Source organism: Manis javanica, chromosome 2, assembly GCF_040802235.1.
Source record: "Manis javanica isolate MJ-LG chromosome 2, MJ_LKY, whole genome shotgun sequence".
In the NCBI taxonomy this organism is placed as follows: domain Eukaryota; kingdom Metazoa; phylum Chordata; class Mammalia; order Pholidota; family Manidae; genus Manis; species Manis javanica.
In genome coordinates, this window is record NC_133157.1 from 175,392,197 (window position 1) to 175,410,116 (window position 17,920).

Sequence of the window (17,920 nt, forward strand, 5' to 3'; positions counted from 1 at the left end):
TACATATGTTTTAAACTAATTTATTAGTAGATACTTTATTTTACTAACATCTTCATCTTTCTGTGCTGTTTACTCTATTAAGGCATCTCCTAATCTTATCATCATGGCCAAAATGTCTGATATAATACATTGTACAGCCTAGAAATCTATTAAAACAATCATGAATGATAGTTTTTACTTGTTGTCATTTATTATTTACTATCAAGAAATAACTGTGTTTTTAACATTCACCTAAACCCCCAACAAATTCTTATACTTAATACTGGATGTTAAAGAAACTGTTTTGCACAAAGAAAACATAATGGGTGCTCACACATCAATACCAATACCTGAAGTACTTTTTAACATTCTAAGTTTCTATTTGCAATACTTCTCATTAAAAAAAATTGTACTTACAGATACTTCGTTCCTTTTTGGTATTACTTCATCATTAAAAATGCCATTTCTTTCTATTTCTAATCTTGGTCTTTTTCTAATATTGACAGCATCCTCTTGTTTTGGAACTTTCACTGCAATTTCTAACTCTGGCTTTGTGTTCTTGAATAACTGTTCCAATACTTCATTTTCTATGACCAAATCATCAATTTCTTTTCTTTTTTCGGATCTTGGTTTTTCCATAGAAAGAGATTTATTGGCAGAATTGTTCACAGTGGATTTTAAATCTGTATCTGTAAATAAGTTCTCTGTTTTTTTTCCAGTAGGCTCATTCTGAGATAGATGCTGCTCCTTATTTTTCCATATTGAGGGTGTAGCAGGTTGTGTTGGTTCTAAAAGAGAACAGGACATTTCTATTCTTGCTGATTTAGATGAAGAAATTCCTTGATTTTCTTCATCCCTTTCCCTTAGATTTAGAAAAGGAGAGAAGGAAACAAAAAACGAACACAGCTAAGTAATTTTTTCGATTGGCAATATTCACCTTTCCCCCATTTAATTCACAATATTCTTGATTTTATTAATTAACAATGTCACTGGAAATAAAAAACAGACATCTGAAAACAGCACATAATTCATACTCTATCATTTTGACAGGACTAATCAACCCTATGCTAAAATAATAAAAGATGTCTATCTTTTCTGCTGAAGCAGCAGTAGTTGATAGATCGGTATGGAGGGAAAAGGTAGAAAAATACAAAAATATAAACGACTTGTTGACAGGAAACAAAAGCTTACTTTATAATGTAAGGAGTTTATGCCCAGGGAAATATTACTCTAGGAATATAAGCTGATGGGTTAATGAGAGTTGGATTCAAGATTAAGACAGAGTAGGTAAATCCAGAAATATAGCATAGCCTATGCACTACAACTAAAATATGAATATATGACTAAGAGCATTCTCTACAATACTATTTCATTCATTAAGTACTGAATACTTCATTCATTTAAACTCTACTAAGGCCCATAGGGGATACAAAAACTTGGGTGTCTGCTCTCCAGGAGTTTACTGGATTCATGCTAAAGTAGAACAGTCAAGGTGATATTTTAATAATAGTAATCTAATGTCAGGATACTGGAAAGACTGATTAAGAAGTTTTTGTAATAATTTCGGTGGTCAGAGTTTGAACTAGAGAGCTGACAACACAAACACATGGAAAGGGAAGAATCAAACACTGAAAGTAAGAATCAACACTACTATTTTGGGGAGGCAGAGAATAAAAAGTCCAAGATTTTGACTAAGTGAACTACTGACAAATATACAATAAAAAGTCCAAGATTTTGACTAAGTGACAGGGGAGAAAAGGTTTTAGGCCTTATTTTTGGGAAAACCGCAGAAAACTCCTATGGGAAAACAGAAATGAAGCTTAAAGGATAAGTTAGGAACAAATACACTGATCATTTGTAATAAAGTAAGGAGGAAACCCTGAAGGTGCAGTAGCAGGAAGAAAAGAAGTCCTCAAGTCCTCAAGGTGATTAAGGGGAAAGTCAGACAGACAAATGAACCAAGACAAGGTACTACCATAAAACTGAGAAAAGACTACAAGGAGGACAGAGGACTACAAGAACTGAATGTTAACCAAAAGACCACCGGAGATGGCAACTGTATCAATGGATACTTTCAAAGTTGTCATGTAAACATGAAATATTTCATCCAGAAATGAGAGCAATAACAACCATCTTTTTTGAGATGTTTTAAAAGTGATTGTAAAAGACAAAAGGCAGTGGCAAGAAGGAGAAACTAAGACAAGGTTTTAAAAAATAGAAGTGAGCTAGAGCTGAATACACAAGAAAAGGATCCAGAAGATATTAAAGGTGACAGAAACTGAGAGCATTATTTGTTGACACACAGTATTACATTAGTTTCAGGTGTACAACACAGTGATTTAACATTTATATACATGACAATTCTAGGTACCAGCTATCACCATACCAAGTTGTTACAATATTTTGACTATATTCCTTATGCTATACATTACATCCTGGTTACTTATTTATTTTACAATTGGAAGTATGTACTTTTTTTTTTTTTTGTGAGGGCATCTCTCATATTTATTGATCAAATGGTTGTTAACCACAATAAAATTCTGTATAGGGGGGTCAATGCTCAATGCACAATCATTAATCCACCCCAAGCCTAATTTTCATCAGTCTCCAATCTTCTGAAGCATAACGAACAAGTTCTTACATGGAGAACAAATTCTTACATAGTGAATAAGTTACATGGTGAACATACAAGGGCATTCATCACAAAGGCTTTTGGTTTTGATCATGCATTATGAACTATAAACAGTTCAAATATGAATATTCGTTTGATTTTTATACTTGATTTATATGTGGATACCACATTTCTCTCTTTATTATTATTATTTTTAATAAAATGCTGAAGTGGTAGGTAGATACAAGATAAAGGTAGAAAGCATAGTTTAGTGTTGTAAGAGAGCAAATGTAGATGATCAGGTGTGTGCCTGTAGACTATGTGTTAATCCAAGCTAGACAAGGGCAATAAAACATCCACAGATGCAGAAGATTTCTGAGAGCATTATTTGTAACGTATGGTCCTAGAGAGATCAAGAGAAGTGGGAACAGCTGGGCAGAAAGAACTCAGGTGTGGGAAAGTGTGGCAAATGAAACAACACATAAACTAAGGTATACAACAAAAAAGATGAGGGAGAATCTAATGACCTTAGTGAAGGAACAGATTTGGATATCTTTGAGAGATAATAAGGTCACCGTGTCACAGCTTTCCAAAGAAGCATATTTAAGCAGAGCACAGACTAAATGTCATTCTACAATCATATAACATTAATATTTTTAAGAGACAGAGTTATAACTTAAAATATACCTTTTTTTGGTAGACGTCTGAAAGTAATTCTTGATGGAGTTGGTCTTCTGCTGAAAAGCCTGATCTCTACTTTTATTTACATCTGGGAGTTTAGTTGGTGAAAGCTGATAGTTTGGGATTTTCATCCTTACCAGAGTATTTGACACTACATTATTATTATTGTTAGAGCTTATTTTGGAGGGTTCCTTTGCAGTGAATGTTTTTTGAGAAGGCAATCTGAATTTTTCTTCCATTCTGGAGATTTTGATTCCTTCTGGCCTTTCACTCAAATCCATACTGTAGCAAAAGAAAAGAATGCAAGGTAAACAATTAAGTTTACAGCAATTTTCCAGAAACAAAATCTTTAAAGTAGTACTAATGTAATACAGCTTTAAGAACATAGTCATTTTTAAATAATTCAACAAATACATTTTACTCTCCTAAGAAAGTAGCTCCTTTGTCATCAAAGCTCCGTGAAGATGAATGATACTTTCCTTCATCACCTACATCACATCAGGCATGCTCTACTATGAACACTGTCAAACACACTTGGAATATCAACCTAGTAACCTATTACAAATTAAACTAGGTGATAATTTTGCTTTAAGATTTTTAAATTATTTCTATGCAAAGAAAAAATTTTGAAAAATGGGAAATCAGAAAAAAACAATCTCCATCATTCTAGTATAGTATGTATCACATGTTTAAGTCACTTTAGATGAACTGATCAGTTATACCCCAGCCAGATGATAGTCTCTATTGTTCTAGATTACCAGAAAAATATTTTAAACACACACAGAGCCTTCTACAATGCAGGATTAAGTATGTACTACCTTTGCTACTTTTACTTCACAGAAAAACAAGGCTGTCATTCAAGTGACTTTTAAGACATTAATAGCTTCTCTTTAAAAAGCTGTATTTGGCCTCAACATTTTAAAGTATAGGTGCAATAAAAATTTAAATATGGTCTAATATAGTGATATCTTAAGTATCTTTTAATACAATCATTCTGGATTATTTAAAAAAATATATACTGTCTTAAATGAAAATTCTCATAAATACAAATGAGCTATGCTTGCTCTCAAAAAAAATTCTCCAACTAGAGAAGCACTAAAAAATTATCTTTATCAACAAACATAATTATTTTAAACATAATTATTTAGATAGCCAGGTAAATATACAGAAAGTATATGCAAAATTGTAAGCATTCTTCAAATACAGGAAACATCATATAATACAAATTTATTTCAAACATTTCACAAGTCACAAAGTGGTATAACTCTTTAGCCTTCTATGCACATTTGCAAGGAACAAAAAAACTTAATCATAAGGATTGGCCAACTATGTTCTACAGGCAAAATCTGGCCTGCCACTTGTTTTTGTACATGAACGTTTATTGGAATGCCCCACTCATTCATTTATTTGTTGTCTATTGCTGCTTTCATGTCACATGGCAGAGCTGGGTAGCTGTGACAGAGATCAATGGCCCACAAAGCCAAAAATATTTACTCTCTGGTCCTTTATAGAAAGATCTCTGTCCTAAAATATGTCCCCTGGTATCCCACTCTCCCATGATGTATCTCCCAAGAGATGACCTGATAAAGGCACTGAATGCCTTTTGAATACTGTATTAATTTATTAATAAAATAATAATAGTTTATTAACAATGAAGATTTACCATGTATCTGCTTGCTCTGATTCTGTGTCAGCTACATATGTCATGGCATCCACTGGGGCACTTGGCCTTAGTTTTTCACTGACTGATAAGCCTTGGGAAAGACTTGGCCCTGGAGTTGTCATCTTCAATCCTGCAAATCACATAAGTCAAAGAAAGAATCAAGACTGCTAGACACAAGATGGATATTTGGTCACTTGAAATTGTTAGACCCTGCCACGCTGAGGGAATTCAGCAGGTGACACAGTACACCCAGTTGTTTTCAGTCAGTGGAGCCAACAAGTACCTAATAAACGAGCTTACAAGCAGCCTGTTGGTATCTGTGATCAGCTTATCAACCAAATCATTTAAAACTACATCAAATCCTTCATGGTGAAGTATTATCAACTTAAATAAAACTAAAATCAACTTAAATTATAATTCAAATCGTGCTTTAAGTCACTAGAACAAAAAACTACATTTCTTCCCCACAGAGTGTACCTAACCTACTGTATACACAAATCAAAATAAGTGTGAGTTTTATTTTCAGAAGGAATACAGTTTTTGAAAAGAGAGTTGAAGACAAATATTTTGGCTACTCCAGAAAATCATGATTACTTCCTCATTTTATTTACTAGAATAGCCACTTAATTCAAGTGCCATTCTTCTGCATACTTTTCTCGAGCCTCCCACACTGAATTAGGGGCCTCTCCTTTCAGCTCCCATACCACCCTTTACATCACTCTATAAACTTTTAACATATTTAATGCTAGCTGTGTGACCTGTGTTGAGTAATTTAACCTCTTCATGCCTTAGTTTCTTCATCTACAAAATGGGAATAATTAACATAATTTCCTCATATGTTGTTTTGAGAGCAAAGTGAATTGATATACGGACAGTGCTTAGAAAAATGCTGGGAATATAGTGAGCACTATGCATGTGTTACAACTGTTACCATTATCATCACTTTATATTATACTTGTTAACTTGTTATTTCCTTTATTACTCTTTAAATCTTGAGAATACATCTTGTTTATTCTGTTATCTCCATTCTCTAAGTAATGGTTGGTACCTAGTGGATATAAATAACTTAATGGAATTAAATTGTTAACTGTAAATTTTTTTAGTTAACATTTACTAAGTATCTAACCTAAATTATCAGTTATTAGGTCCTCATGACATTGGATACACTTAATAAATGTTTATTACTGGTTCCAAATTCAGGTATTTAAATAACTTCCTCTACTTTTCTTACATGACCTCCTTCAAAGCTCACTGGCATTTCCTCAAATACACATATCCCTAAAATCCATTATAGCTTGAACAGAAGTTTGCAAAACAACTATAAATGCTTATATAATTACTAAAAGAAACATTCATAAATTGAATCTAATGACCCAGAATAACTGATGCTGGTTGATAATAAGATTATTTACAATGTTCTTGCTAAAATATCATGGAGGCAAGTATTTGGTTTAGTCTGCTCATCTCTTTATTTCAAGTGTTTAGAATAATTACAGGTATATACAAGAACTGTTAAATAACTCCTAGTAAATAAATGAATGAATATGGAAGCAAAGGAGGAAAAGAAGGAAGGGAGGAAAGGAGAAATGCATTCACCATCTCCCCAAAACTGGCTATGTCTTAAAACTGTTTCTAAGTCAGATGTCTACACCTTAGAAGTTAAATAGACTTACCTATGAATACACCCAAGAAATAAATACTTCTACTAATTACAATACAGTTTTTTTTACTCATTCTTTATGAGTTTATTTCTATATGAAATGATATAATACAAAAGGTCTGTTTATCAAAAAAAAAAAACGAATTTTAGGATTGGCTTGGCTATGAAGTATTTACAGGACCTTACTTTTTCTGTCTTGAGATCTCTTACGTTTTAACAGAAAGACAGATTAGATGATCTCTAAGGCCTTTCTGGCCATAAGTACATTTCCAACAGGGGATAATAAAACTATATTGCTCCACACTGGCAAAGATAATCTGTATACGAGTCATCAGTTCAGTTAAGCAAATATTCCTATCTACTACAAACAAGTACTGTGCTGGTGCTGTCAGGCAATCTAAAGTTAGTAAGAGTTAGTAAAATCGATCTTGTGGCTAAAAGAGGCATGGAAACTAAATATATTTCAAACTAGGGAGAAACTTTAACTGGAATGCAAAAAACAAGGTTATTGGGGTATGGAAAACAGAAAATTCTGACTTGGAGTAGAGTTATAGGAGAGAATATAAATTTAAAAAGCTTCATGAAGGATGTGAGCATTTGTGTAATGAGACAGATTTTGAAGAGCAGTACAGGCATTCTAGGAACAGGGGCCATGATGAGCAAGGTCAAGGAGTGTGGAAATCATAAATAATATGGCACATGTACTATGTAGAAAGGTGTATTAAAAAAAGATGAGGATGGGAGGAAATAGGCTGCAACTAAATTGTTGAAGGCCCATTAAGTCTACACAAAGGGCTTAAGGATTTATTTTATAAATGATATAACTAGTAAAAGGTGTTAGGAAAAGGAAAGGTGAGTCAAGTGGCAAAGTAAAATACTGTAGAGATGAGTATGGAGGCAGAACCACTACTGGGGACAAATAACAGCCTTCTGTTATTTGGTTGTTGAAATAACAGGAATGAAAGAAGCAATTCTAACAGCACTCAGGAAAGAAAGAGGTGGAAGGTTCAAAGAGGGTAGATGCTATGAGAAAGGATGGTAGCAGACCTATTGAGAAGAAGCTGCAGAAGGAAGATTTCAGTCAGGTCTTGTTGATTAAATGTAAAAGGAAGAATAGAAAATGACTGAAGTTGTAAGTCTGAGTGCCTCGTCATTTATATAAGGTGGCTCCTCTTTAGTTCAGTCCTTCCCAAGATAATATAACCCGGTGGTTCTTGGAATTTGTAGGAAAAACACCAGCTTAAACAAACCAAAAAGACCCAGATGCCTCTGCTGCATCCCACAATATTCTCATCTATGAAGAATGTCAATTTACGTTAAAAATGTTTCTGAAGCATGTACCTACTGAAAGAATTACTTTTCTAAAAGATAAAGGACAATTGTCCCAAGGTGGGCTGGAGCAAAGGGAGCTACTCACTTAGACCCAAGGGTTCTGCTTTTATACATTTTTTTGTTGTTAAAGTCTAAAATTACTGATAGGATTTTGAATTTTTTGCTCTAACAGAAATACAGTCAGTAAAATAATATCTAGCATATGCTATTTCTAAAGGCTATGCAGATTTCTAACAGACAGCTTCTCCAAGAATATGGCTTTCTTGTCCACATTAAGTAGTTCTCTCTCTAAGAGAGGCTGAAGAATCTTTAGCTTCCTGACTCTAAGAATGAGTTCTGGAATGTTAGTCATGAATTTTTGGGAAATAATCATCATACCACAAGTCCATCAAAATAAGTTATTTGGACATACTGGAAACTTCAAAAATAAAGTGTTTGTATTTGAAAGTTACCTACATACAGACGAAAGAATACAAAGTGTACTCAGTGGGAGAATGTAAAGAGATTAGGTGAATAAACATTCTTATCCAAATAATAAAAATACTAGCCTGTCAGGCTTTTTATCAAATGTCTATCTTTTTACATCAGCTTCCAGTCACCCCTATGCCAGCATGTCTCAAAATGTTATATATCAAAATTTATGCAATCTGTATGGCAGTGTAATAATGTCATAATAGCTTTGACTTAATAGTCAGTTTCAGTCAAATTACTTGCTATGTGACCTCTGGCTAATTTCTTAATGTTTCTGTATGTCAGTTCTCTCATGTATAAAATGCAGATGTCATATACCTTAAAAGGACTGTTCTGTAAACTAAATTTTGATGACATATGTGAAGTGCTGTGTAAAGTCAAGGGATGGCAGTTATTATTACTCATAAGGCTCTGATGGCTAACTCCTTCCAAAATCTAGCTTAGCATGCTTATAACCTATATAAACGAGGGTTGCAGAGTATAGCCATTCAGAAGGCTGAAGTGTACAATGACGTAGTAGTGTGTCTTTTAGATAAAGTTCAGTAACTGCTAAAAAAAGCTATAGAAAGAACACAGGAGGCAAATAAATATATATGAGTACATAGAATGGACATTGTTAGCTAGGCAAAGAAAAGTTACTCATAGGAAGTACTTTAGGGAGTATAAATGCAAAAATGTCTAAGGTAAGAAAGCAATAAGAATAAAGGAACCAGCTTCATGAATGACAACATCATCTTATTTTTAAGAAAATGAGGTGAATGTGTTCTAAATAACAAAGGGGTAATAGTGACTATTTTTTAAAACATTGATTTTTATGACAATCAACACTGAGATGACTATAATATGCACTCTTCATCTCAGTAAATGGCATCAGCATCCTCCCAGTTACTCATGGCAGAACACTATCAAGTTCTGCTGGGTCTAGTTTCAAAATATACCCTGAATCTGTTCGTTTTTCTGTAAGCTCCACTGCTACTACCCCAGTTCCAGGCATTGGACTGTCTCTCACCTGGACCTCTACACAGTTTCTACTCATATCCCCACTTCCATTTTGGACCCCTAGAATCCTTTCCTCACACAAATGCCATTGTGATATGTTCTTCTTATCTGGCATCTCTGCTACCCAGATTCCCCCTTTCCTCATCATTCAGGACTTATGAGGCCCAAATGTAACACCATCAGTGAGACTCTCTGTGACCACCTACCTAAAACAGCCCACTCCTAGTTACTATATCATCTTATTTTAGCGTTCTCTTTGTACCTGGCCCTAACAACGTTATTATCAGATGTGTCTGCTTGTCAATTGTCTGAATCTTTACGTTCAGAACATGAAGTTCACAGTAATATATAACTTGTTTACTTTATTTACTAGGGTATCTTCAGCACTTAGAACAGTTCCCTGTACATGGCAGCAATGCATATTTATTAAATAATGAATGAATGAATGGATGAATTTTTAAAGATAATGAAAATGGTCACCCTTAGTAAGAGTAATGCACAAAGAGCCTACTGTCAATTTACATAATAAAGTTGCTAAAGAATCAATAAAATAATGCTTGAATTACCTGTACTGGGCTGGCCCTGGGGATCACAGTAATTCTCTGTAGTCATGAAAATAACTGCCAATCCAATTTCTGCTTCAGGAATAGGTCTAAGACCCTGTCTAGAATAAAACAGTTTAAGTATGATGATACTGAAAAACAACTTTTATTACCATGATGTCAAGTTGGATCTTCATTTTAACCTCCCTAAAAAGATAACAGCAATTTCACATTATGGAGAGAATTTCTAACAGAGTACTAGCTAATTCAATGGGGCAAAGTTACATTTTACAAGTCGAACACCTTTTAGTAACTCAGTCATTTAATCAGTAAAATAAAGGCCGAGATCCTTCCAGTTCTAAAATTCTGCAATTTTCAGAATAAGAACCCTAATGCCGAATGAAACAATTAAAATACATTTTTATAAGCAAATCTATGATTACCGGATCCTAAGGTAAAACTTAAGAGACAGAGGAGAAGGGAAGGAAAAAAGAACAAGAGCTATACAGAAGCTGTATGTATACATGTGTTATAAGTTTAGTAAATCAAATCACTTTATTAAGTTTACATGTATTAAGGAATCCTCTTTTTAAAAGAATCTTATGGCAAACCAACATAAGACTGTATATAAACTATACTTCAATTAAAAAAACTCATATAGTGAACCTATCTTCTATTATTCTACAATGCAGATGACTGATTTTATAGAACAAAGAGAATTTAATAATAATGCTATATAGAAACTATACCTCAAATTTTAAGAAAAAGCCATAAAACTTTTAAAAAGATATTTTGTTTTTATAGCATTTTAAAGAATCTTTTCTAAAATGCCTTGTTTGTTTTTTGTATGTATTAAATTAAATAGCTATCAACTATACGTGCAATTACAATTTTTTTAAAGTAATATAATCAAGTGACACTATAAATCAGGCAATTCAAAATTGGTACTTTAATATACTATTTTTTAAAATTGTAAATTTATTTTACTATGCAATTAGTTATAAAGATCGTCTATATAAATAAAAACATTTTAACATATATTTAATAATAATGTTATACAAACATTACATCATCCTAAATGGGGAAACATTTTAAGTGCTCCTTTTAAAGTCAACTGTGAGATAAAAGTGGCTATCAACACCACTTCTACTCAATACTTCTCTCTGGAGATCCCAGATGGTACAAAAGAAAAAATGAGAAGTATCAAAAGCATAAGGATTAAAAAAGAAGATGGTGACATTACTATTTACAGATGATATAATTTATACAAAAAACACTATAGATGCATTAGAAATAAAAGGGGAATCTAATAAGGTAGCAGAATATAAGATTAATATCTGAACATCAGCTAAATTTTTATATATCAGCAGTAAACTAGGAAATACAATCAAGAAGACAGTATTTTTTATTAAAATTATTAAAGAGAATATATTTATATTCTACCTACCAGAGATATATCTATCATAAAATATGTAGTATCTAGGAATAAAAGGTGTTCAAGATCTCTACAGAGAAATGATAAAATTGTTAATCCTCCCCAAATTGACTTACTGGTTCCATGGAATTCCTAATCAAAATCCCAACAAGGTTTTGAAAAGACTATTCTGAAACATATATGGAAAAATAAGAGCCAAAAATAGCTAAGATGCTTCTGAAGAAGGGCAGGAAGAAGAGATCTGACCCACTAGATACTAGGACCTAAATGACATCATAGTAATTAAGACAATGTGGTATTGGTAAAAGGATAGACATACTGATCTACAGAATAGAATAAAGCCAAAATCATTCCCATGCATGTATGAACTTTGGTATAAAACAGAATCAATTAGATAGGTTAAAAAATTTCAAATATCAAAATACTGGTAAAAAATTAGTTAAAAATATAAGTAAATATTTTGTTATCTATGAATAAATATATTTCTTAAATACAAAAAGCACTATGAGAGATTGTTAATTTTTAGTAAAATTAAAGGTTTTAATGCATCAACAACAAAAAAAACCCAGTAAGTTACAAAGTGGTAATAGCTACCATAAAGATTTTGCAATATATCTAAGTGAAAAAGGATTAAAAAAAATAAAAAGGAAAATAAAAAGTATACAAACATGCCATTATCATATGACTCAGAAATTTCAAATCCAAAGAAATGAAAACTTAGGTTCACTTGGAAACCTATATATCAATGTGCAAAGCAGTTTTGTTTGTTAAAAAAAAACTGGGAAATTGTTGATGTCCTTCAATGAGTGAATGACTCAACAAACTTTAGTGTATCCATACAATAGAATACTACTAGGCAATAACAAAGAATGAACTACTGATGCACAAAAGTTAGATGAATCTGCTAGTAATTATGCTGCAGGAAACAGCCAATCCTAAGGGATATGTGCTTTGTGATTTCATTTATATAACATATTTTTATAATATGAAACTTTGGAAATAGAGAATAAATTAGTGGTTGTCAGGGTTTGAGAACAGGGAGTGGGAGGAGGGGAGGAAGCAAAGTGAATGTGGTTAAAAAAGAGCAACATGTGGGACCCTTCTGGTGATGGAACTGTTCTGTATCTTGACTATGGTGAATATACAAACCAGCACGTGATAAAACTGTACAGAAATAAATATACACACACACAACTGGAGAATCTATATAAAAAAAGAAGAGAGCAATTATCCCAATAGAAAACTGATTAAGAGACATAAACAGAATTTCATGAACAGTATTTCAGAAAAGAGGAAAAACAAATGTCTAATATATGCTTGAACAAATGTTAAGCATCAGGTGATCTGGGAAACAGAAATCACAATCACGAGGTAAGATTATATATCCATTCAACTGACAAAAGTAATAAAGTCTGAAAATACCAAGTGCTGAAAACCATGTATATGTACTTGACCTTTTATATACGGTGGGTGGGAATATAAGTGTTAAACAATTTGATACCACTTCATGCAGTTGAGCATTCACAAAACCTATGATTCAGCAGTTTTAACCCTAGGTCCCTAAAGAAAACCTTGCATAAGTACCAACAAGAAACATACAAAAATGAACTCAGCAGTTACAATAATAAAAATCAGGAAACAATATTTTCAATGGGGAATGGATGAGTGAACTATAGTATATTCACAAAATGAAACATTTTACCATTAAAAGAAACAAATCACAGCACCATACAACAAAACAGATCAATAATTATCAACAATGTATCAAGTGAGAAAAATCCCCAAAGAATGATTACATGTAGTATGACAGCCATGTTTAAAGTTAAATCCACTAAAAGATACACACACACACACACACACACACACTCTCTCTCTCTCTCTCTCTCTCTCTCTTTAGGAATACATAAAGAAGCAACAGAACTATAAAAGAAAGTAAATCATGAGCAAAGGATCCAGGATGGTCATTATCCTATGTAGGGGGAGACTGGGCTTGGGGATACCATATAGTTAAATGTAGGCTATTTCCAAGGATTCAGCTTGTTTTTTTTTTGTGGGGGAAGGGCATATACTCATTTATAACATAATTTTAAATAACTGCTCAAGAAATTACTGAATAAAATAAATGTGTATTATTTATGGTTCAATGATGACAATGCATCATGAACCAAGAATTATGATTCATCTAATTTTGTGCAAAGCTGCAGAACAGGTGAGAGGATATAGCAAAGGAAAAAGACAGGATAATTAAATTAATAAGAGGAAGAGTTCCCAAATTTGAAACAAGATACTAAGAAAATATCTGATTAAAGACAAAATCAAGGTTGTATTGTTCCCCTAGACTTCTTAGTCTTCTTCAGAAGATATTTAATTTTAACCACTGATATCCTATACCCACTTAAGACAACTAATCAATATAGTGGTGGCACTACCAATCCCAATATTTCCCTGTTGTCTAGAATTAGTCAACATCTGCTAGTTGACATCACTGCCCTTTCCATGGCTATCAGTGGCTTGGCCTCAGTGGACAGGTGTTAAGTGGTAAGTCTTTGTCTCAAACTATAAGGTTGCTCTCCCCCCAAAACAAATTGTAACAGGGGCCAAAGACTACAAATGTCACCTCATGATCAAGGCACCAGCCTCTGAGCAACCTCATGTTCTACCTCCTTTCTTACCTCAGGGGTCTCTGTTTGCTGAAAGGCAGAGAGATGTAATGGTGAAGAGCATGGACTCTGGAACTAGACTGTCTGGGTTCATATCCTCCTCCTTTGCTCACTCTGTGTTCTACTCAAAACCTCTTTTGGCCTATCTGCACAATGGGTGCCTTAACAATAAATAATACATAGGGTTGTGTGAGGATTAAATGTCTTCACATAAAACTCTTAGAACAGGATCTGCTACTTGGTATTATGTAAATGTAGCTATTACTACTGTTGTTCTGCCTAGCTCTTTGAAAGAATGGTTGTAGGTAAAATGTTTTACCTGAAAGAGGCCTTCTCTATTTAGAATAAGCTTCTTCCCTCTGCCCTGTTATTCTGCTTCTTTATACACATTTGTAATTATCTGTTTACTTGTCTTATTTCTTTCCCTCTATGTAGTAAGCTCCACTGGTAGCAGGAGTCATGGCTCTCTTGTTTAACACGATATTCCCAGTGCTTAAAATGTAACAGAACCACAGTAAATTTTGGCTGTGGTAATAAAAGGGTATTTTTGTTACACAGGTATTTTCTTTTTTGCAGTAGTTAGTTAATATATCCCCATTAAGTAAAATATTTATGAGACAGATGACTGAAATTTTGCTTTTTACTTCAGCCAATAAATAAAAGGAAAAGAAGCAATCTCCATGGTCAAGAGGACTCCTCGGACAGAAAAAAATGAATACTGTAGGGAACTAGTTATTGATTTCTTAGGCATAAAAATACTGTAGGCCCTAACTACGTTTTGCCAAGTGAACAGAAATTTAGTCAACAGACTGCCATGCCTGCTATTTTCACAATACTTTTTGGTTTCAACAATGCTAAAATTATTAATACCAAAAAAAGGTCTAGGAAAAAAACCTTGATTTAGCTTTCCCTCTGGACAAGAGAGACTATCCTAAAATATTTGGCTTTTTTTTCTGCTTTCCATAATAGCCTACATAAGAGGGATAAAAAGTTTTATATGCATTTTTAATGGATAATCATCATGAAGGCAATTTCAGCTCTAGGCATTTTCAGAAAAAAAAAATTTACATTTGAGATTTAACTTTTTCAACTGCTACATATTCTACAGAAAAACTTAAATACTTCTTTATTCATTCAGGGAGGTAAATTCTACAATTTCTATTAAAGTAACAAAAAAGAGGCAGAAAATAAATATTGAGATAAAATTGTCATGGATAAACACTGTATTTCCAGCATACTAAGTCACAATAAATTTTCAAGCACCATACACAATAAAATCTTTATAATAATTATTGTATATAGTTTAAGATTAAGTGGTGTGCAGCAAAAAATTTAAATATAAAATTGCCTATTTGTATATTCTTCTAATAATAAGTATTCTTTTACTGATTCTGTACCTTTGGAGCATATCCATAACTGAACGAATCCATTTTTTCTGAGAGTCAGGAATTAAGGTCTGTGTATTTGTTATTCCTACATCAACAACACAAGTTCCAGGCACTGAAAAGAAACTATCTTCTTCTTCATTTTCTTCTGTTATCAGTTTAGCATCTCCTCCTCCAAAAATAACCGCTGAGTTTAATTTTTTATGCTAAAAATGATAAGAAAAAGAAAGAGAAAGTAATGAAATAGCCAAAATTAATTTACTGAGTAAATTCTTGGAAGTAAAGTCAAAGTAGAATTGGTTCTACTTTTTGGGAAGACAATCTGAGGTTCCACTTAAGAAAATCCCTAGTTCACGACGTACCTCTGCAGTCCTGGAATTGTTACAGTCTGCAGTTCCTCATTATACTTACTCTACAGTACAACTATGGGCTTACTTGCATTATTTTTCCACCTACAATATAAACTTCTGGAACCTCCACTTTAGCACACAGAAGACATTTGCCAGCTGTTTATTAACTGAATAAGCTAGGACTTAAACCAAAGTTTCCCAATTTACAAATTTATATAAACTTAATAGGTTGATTAACAGATATCAGAAATACCATAATCATATACAAAAACAGTGGACTGATTCTAATGCCTGGGCAGTTTGCAGTTTTTTATTCTCTGTCACACTTCAACACAAAATTGCAAAAGGAAATGCTTTAACAATTGTTGATAACAGTAATCATTTGTCCTAGTTTGTAATGTTCTCTTTAGGAAAATTTAGCTTATAACATTACCTGTTTGGCATTTAGAAATACAAATGTTTTCCCTCTGAAGATCTGTTTTCTTTCTTGTCGTCCTGACAGATCAATGTTTTTACTTCCAATAGCTGGTTCATCAATAGGTGGGTAAAAACTGCAAAAGAAATAAAAAATTAGAGTATATTCTAATTATATACTACTCTGTATGGATACCAATAAATTTGTAAATGGGGTGGGACACTTAGAAGGGTTTCATTTCCATAATATCATCATATTACTAAAAAATAAATGAGAGTTTTACCTGGGACAAAAATGACAAAAAATCTAAATGCTCTTTCTAGACATATGGTGACAGGTGCCACATAGAATAGCAGAACTGTTATTTTCTGAACATACACAATCCAGGGACAGACACTCATAACAATATACAATTAAATATACATGAATCAAACAAGTTATGTGGATTATAAAAGGTTGAGACATTGTCCATAAAAATCAAATTCCATTAACGTCTTGTGTTTCCTAGCAGCTGGATATGGATTAATAATGTTCATATTCCAATTCTATGAACTGCTACTAAAACTGTTCTGCTACAGATCCCTTTGGAGAAGCTCAGGACATTTTAAAACATTATTTTGTAAAACTAAGAAACAATGTTTTTTAGCTCTTTAATATAATGCTATAAGAACATCTTAATTATCCATGGAAATAAGGGAAAAGAAGAAAATAGAGGAGTAAAGTCAGAAAATTCTTAAGCCTCTCATTAGTCCATAATTTCAACCATCTCATCAGATCTTTTGTTACAGTGATTCATAATTAACCAACCTTTCAGCTTATCTTTACCTTCTAATAAAACTTACTATTGTTCATGGATAAGAAACTCAATATTGTAAAGATGTCAGTTCTTCCCAAGTTGATCTATAGACTAAATACAATCCAAATAAAACCCCCAGCAATTTAACCTGTGAATACTGACAAAGTGACTCTAAAGTCTATATGGAGAGGTGAAAGACCCAGAATAGTCAATACAATATTGAAGAAGAATAAAACTGGAGTACTGACACTACCCAAATTCAAGGCTTACTTTAAAGTTACAGTAATCAAGAGAGTGTGGTATTGTGAAAATTTAAAAAAAAAAAAGACAAAAGAGAATATTAAGCCCAAAAATAGACTCGCGTGAATACAGTCAATTGATCTTTGACAAAGAGCAAAGGAGTAGAATGGAGATGAGGTAGTGCTTTCAACAAATGATGACTGAACAACTGGATATCCACATGCAAAAAAATGAATCTAGACTCAGATTTTACATCCTTCACAAAAATTAACATGGACCACAGGCCTAAATACAAAGCACAAAACTACAAAACTCCTAGAAAATGACACAGCAGAAAATCTACATGACCTTAGATAAGGCAATGACTTCAGACAGACAGCAAGGATATGACCCATGAAATAAAAATTGATGAGATGAACTTCATTAAAACTTAACTTCTGTTTTATGAAAAACAGTATCAAGAGAATGAGAAGGTAAATCACTGCAAGAAAATATTTGCAAAAGATACATCTGGTAAAGGACTGTTAACAAAAATACACAAAGAACTCCTCAAGGTCACAATTTTCATAAGTAAACAATCTGATTAAAAAATGGACCAAAGACCTTAACAGACACCTCACCAGAGAAATATACAGACAGCAAATAAGCATATGAAAACATGCTCAACATCATGTTATCAAAGAAATGCAAATTAAAACAAT

General features: G+C 32.9%; 1 protein-coding gene across 3 annotated transcripts in view; it reads right to left on the bottom strand.

Moving 5' to 3' along the window:
* The window catches only part of NBN (nibrin), a 90,962-nt gene that overhangs the window by 35,016 nt on the left and 38,026 nt on the right, over positions 1–17,920 (bottom strand). For all 3 annotated transcript variants that reach the window (XM_036995409.2, XM_073229804.1, XM_073229802.1), the window contains 6 exons: positions 16,202–16,319; positions 15,431–15,624; positions 9,963–10,060; positions 4,935–5,064; positions 3,278–3,553; positions 397–841 (listed from right to left, as the gene is read on the bottom strand). In XM_036995409.2, coding sequence (XP_036851304.2) covers positions 397–841; positions 3,278–3,553; positions 4,935–5,064; positions 9,963–10,060; positions 15,431–15,624; positions 16,202–16,319 — 1,261 coding nt within the window. The remainder of the gene's footprint in view (positions 1–396; positions 842–3,277; positions 3,554–4,934; positions 5,065–9,962; positions 10,061–15,430; positions 15,625–16,201; positions 16,320–17,920) is intronic.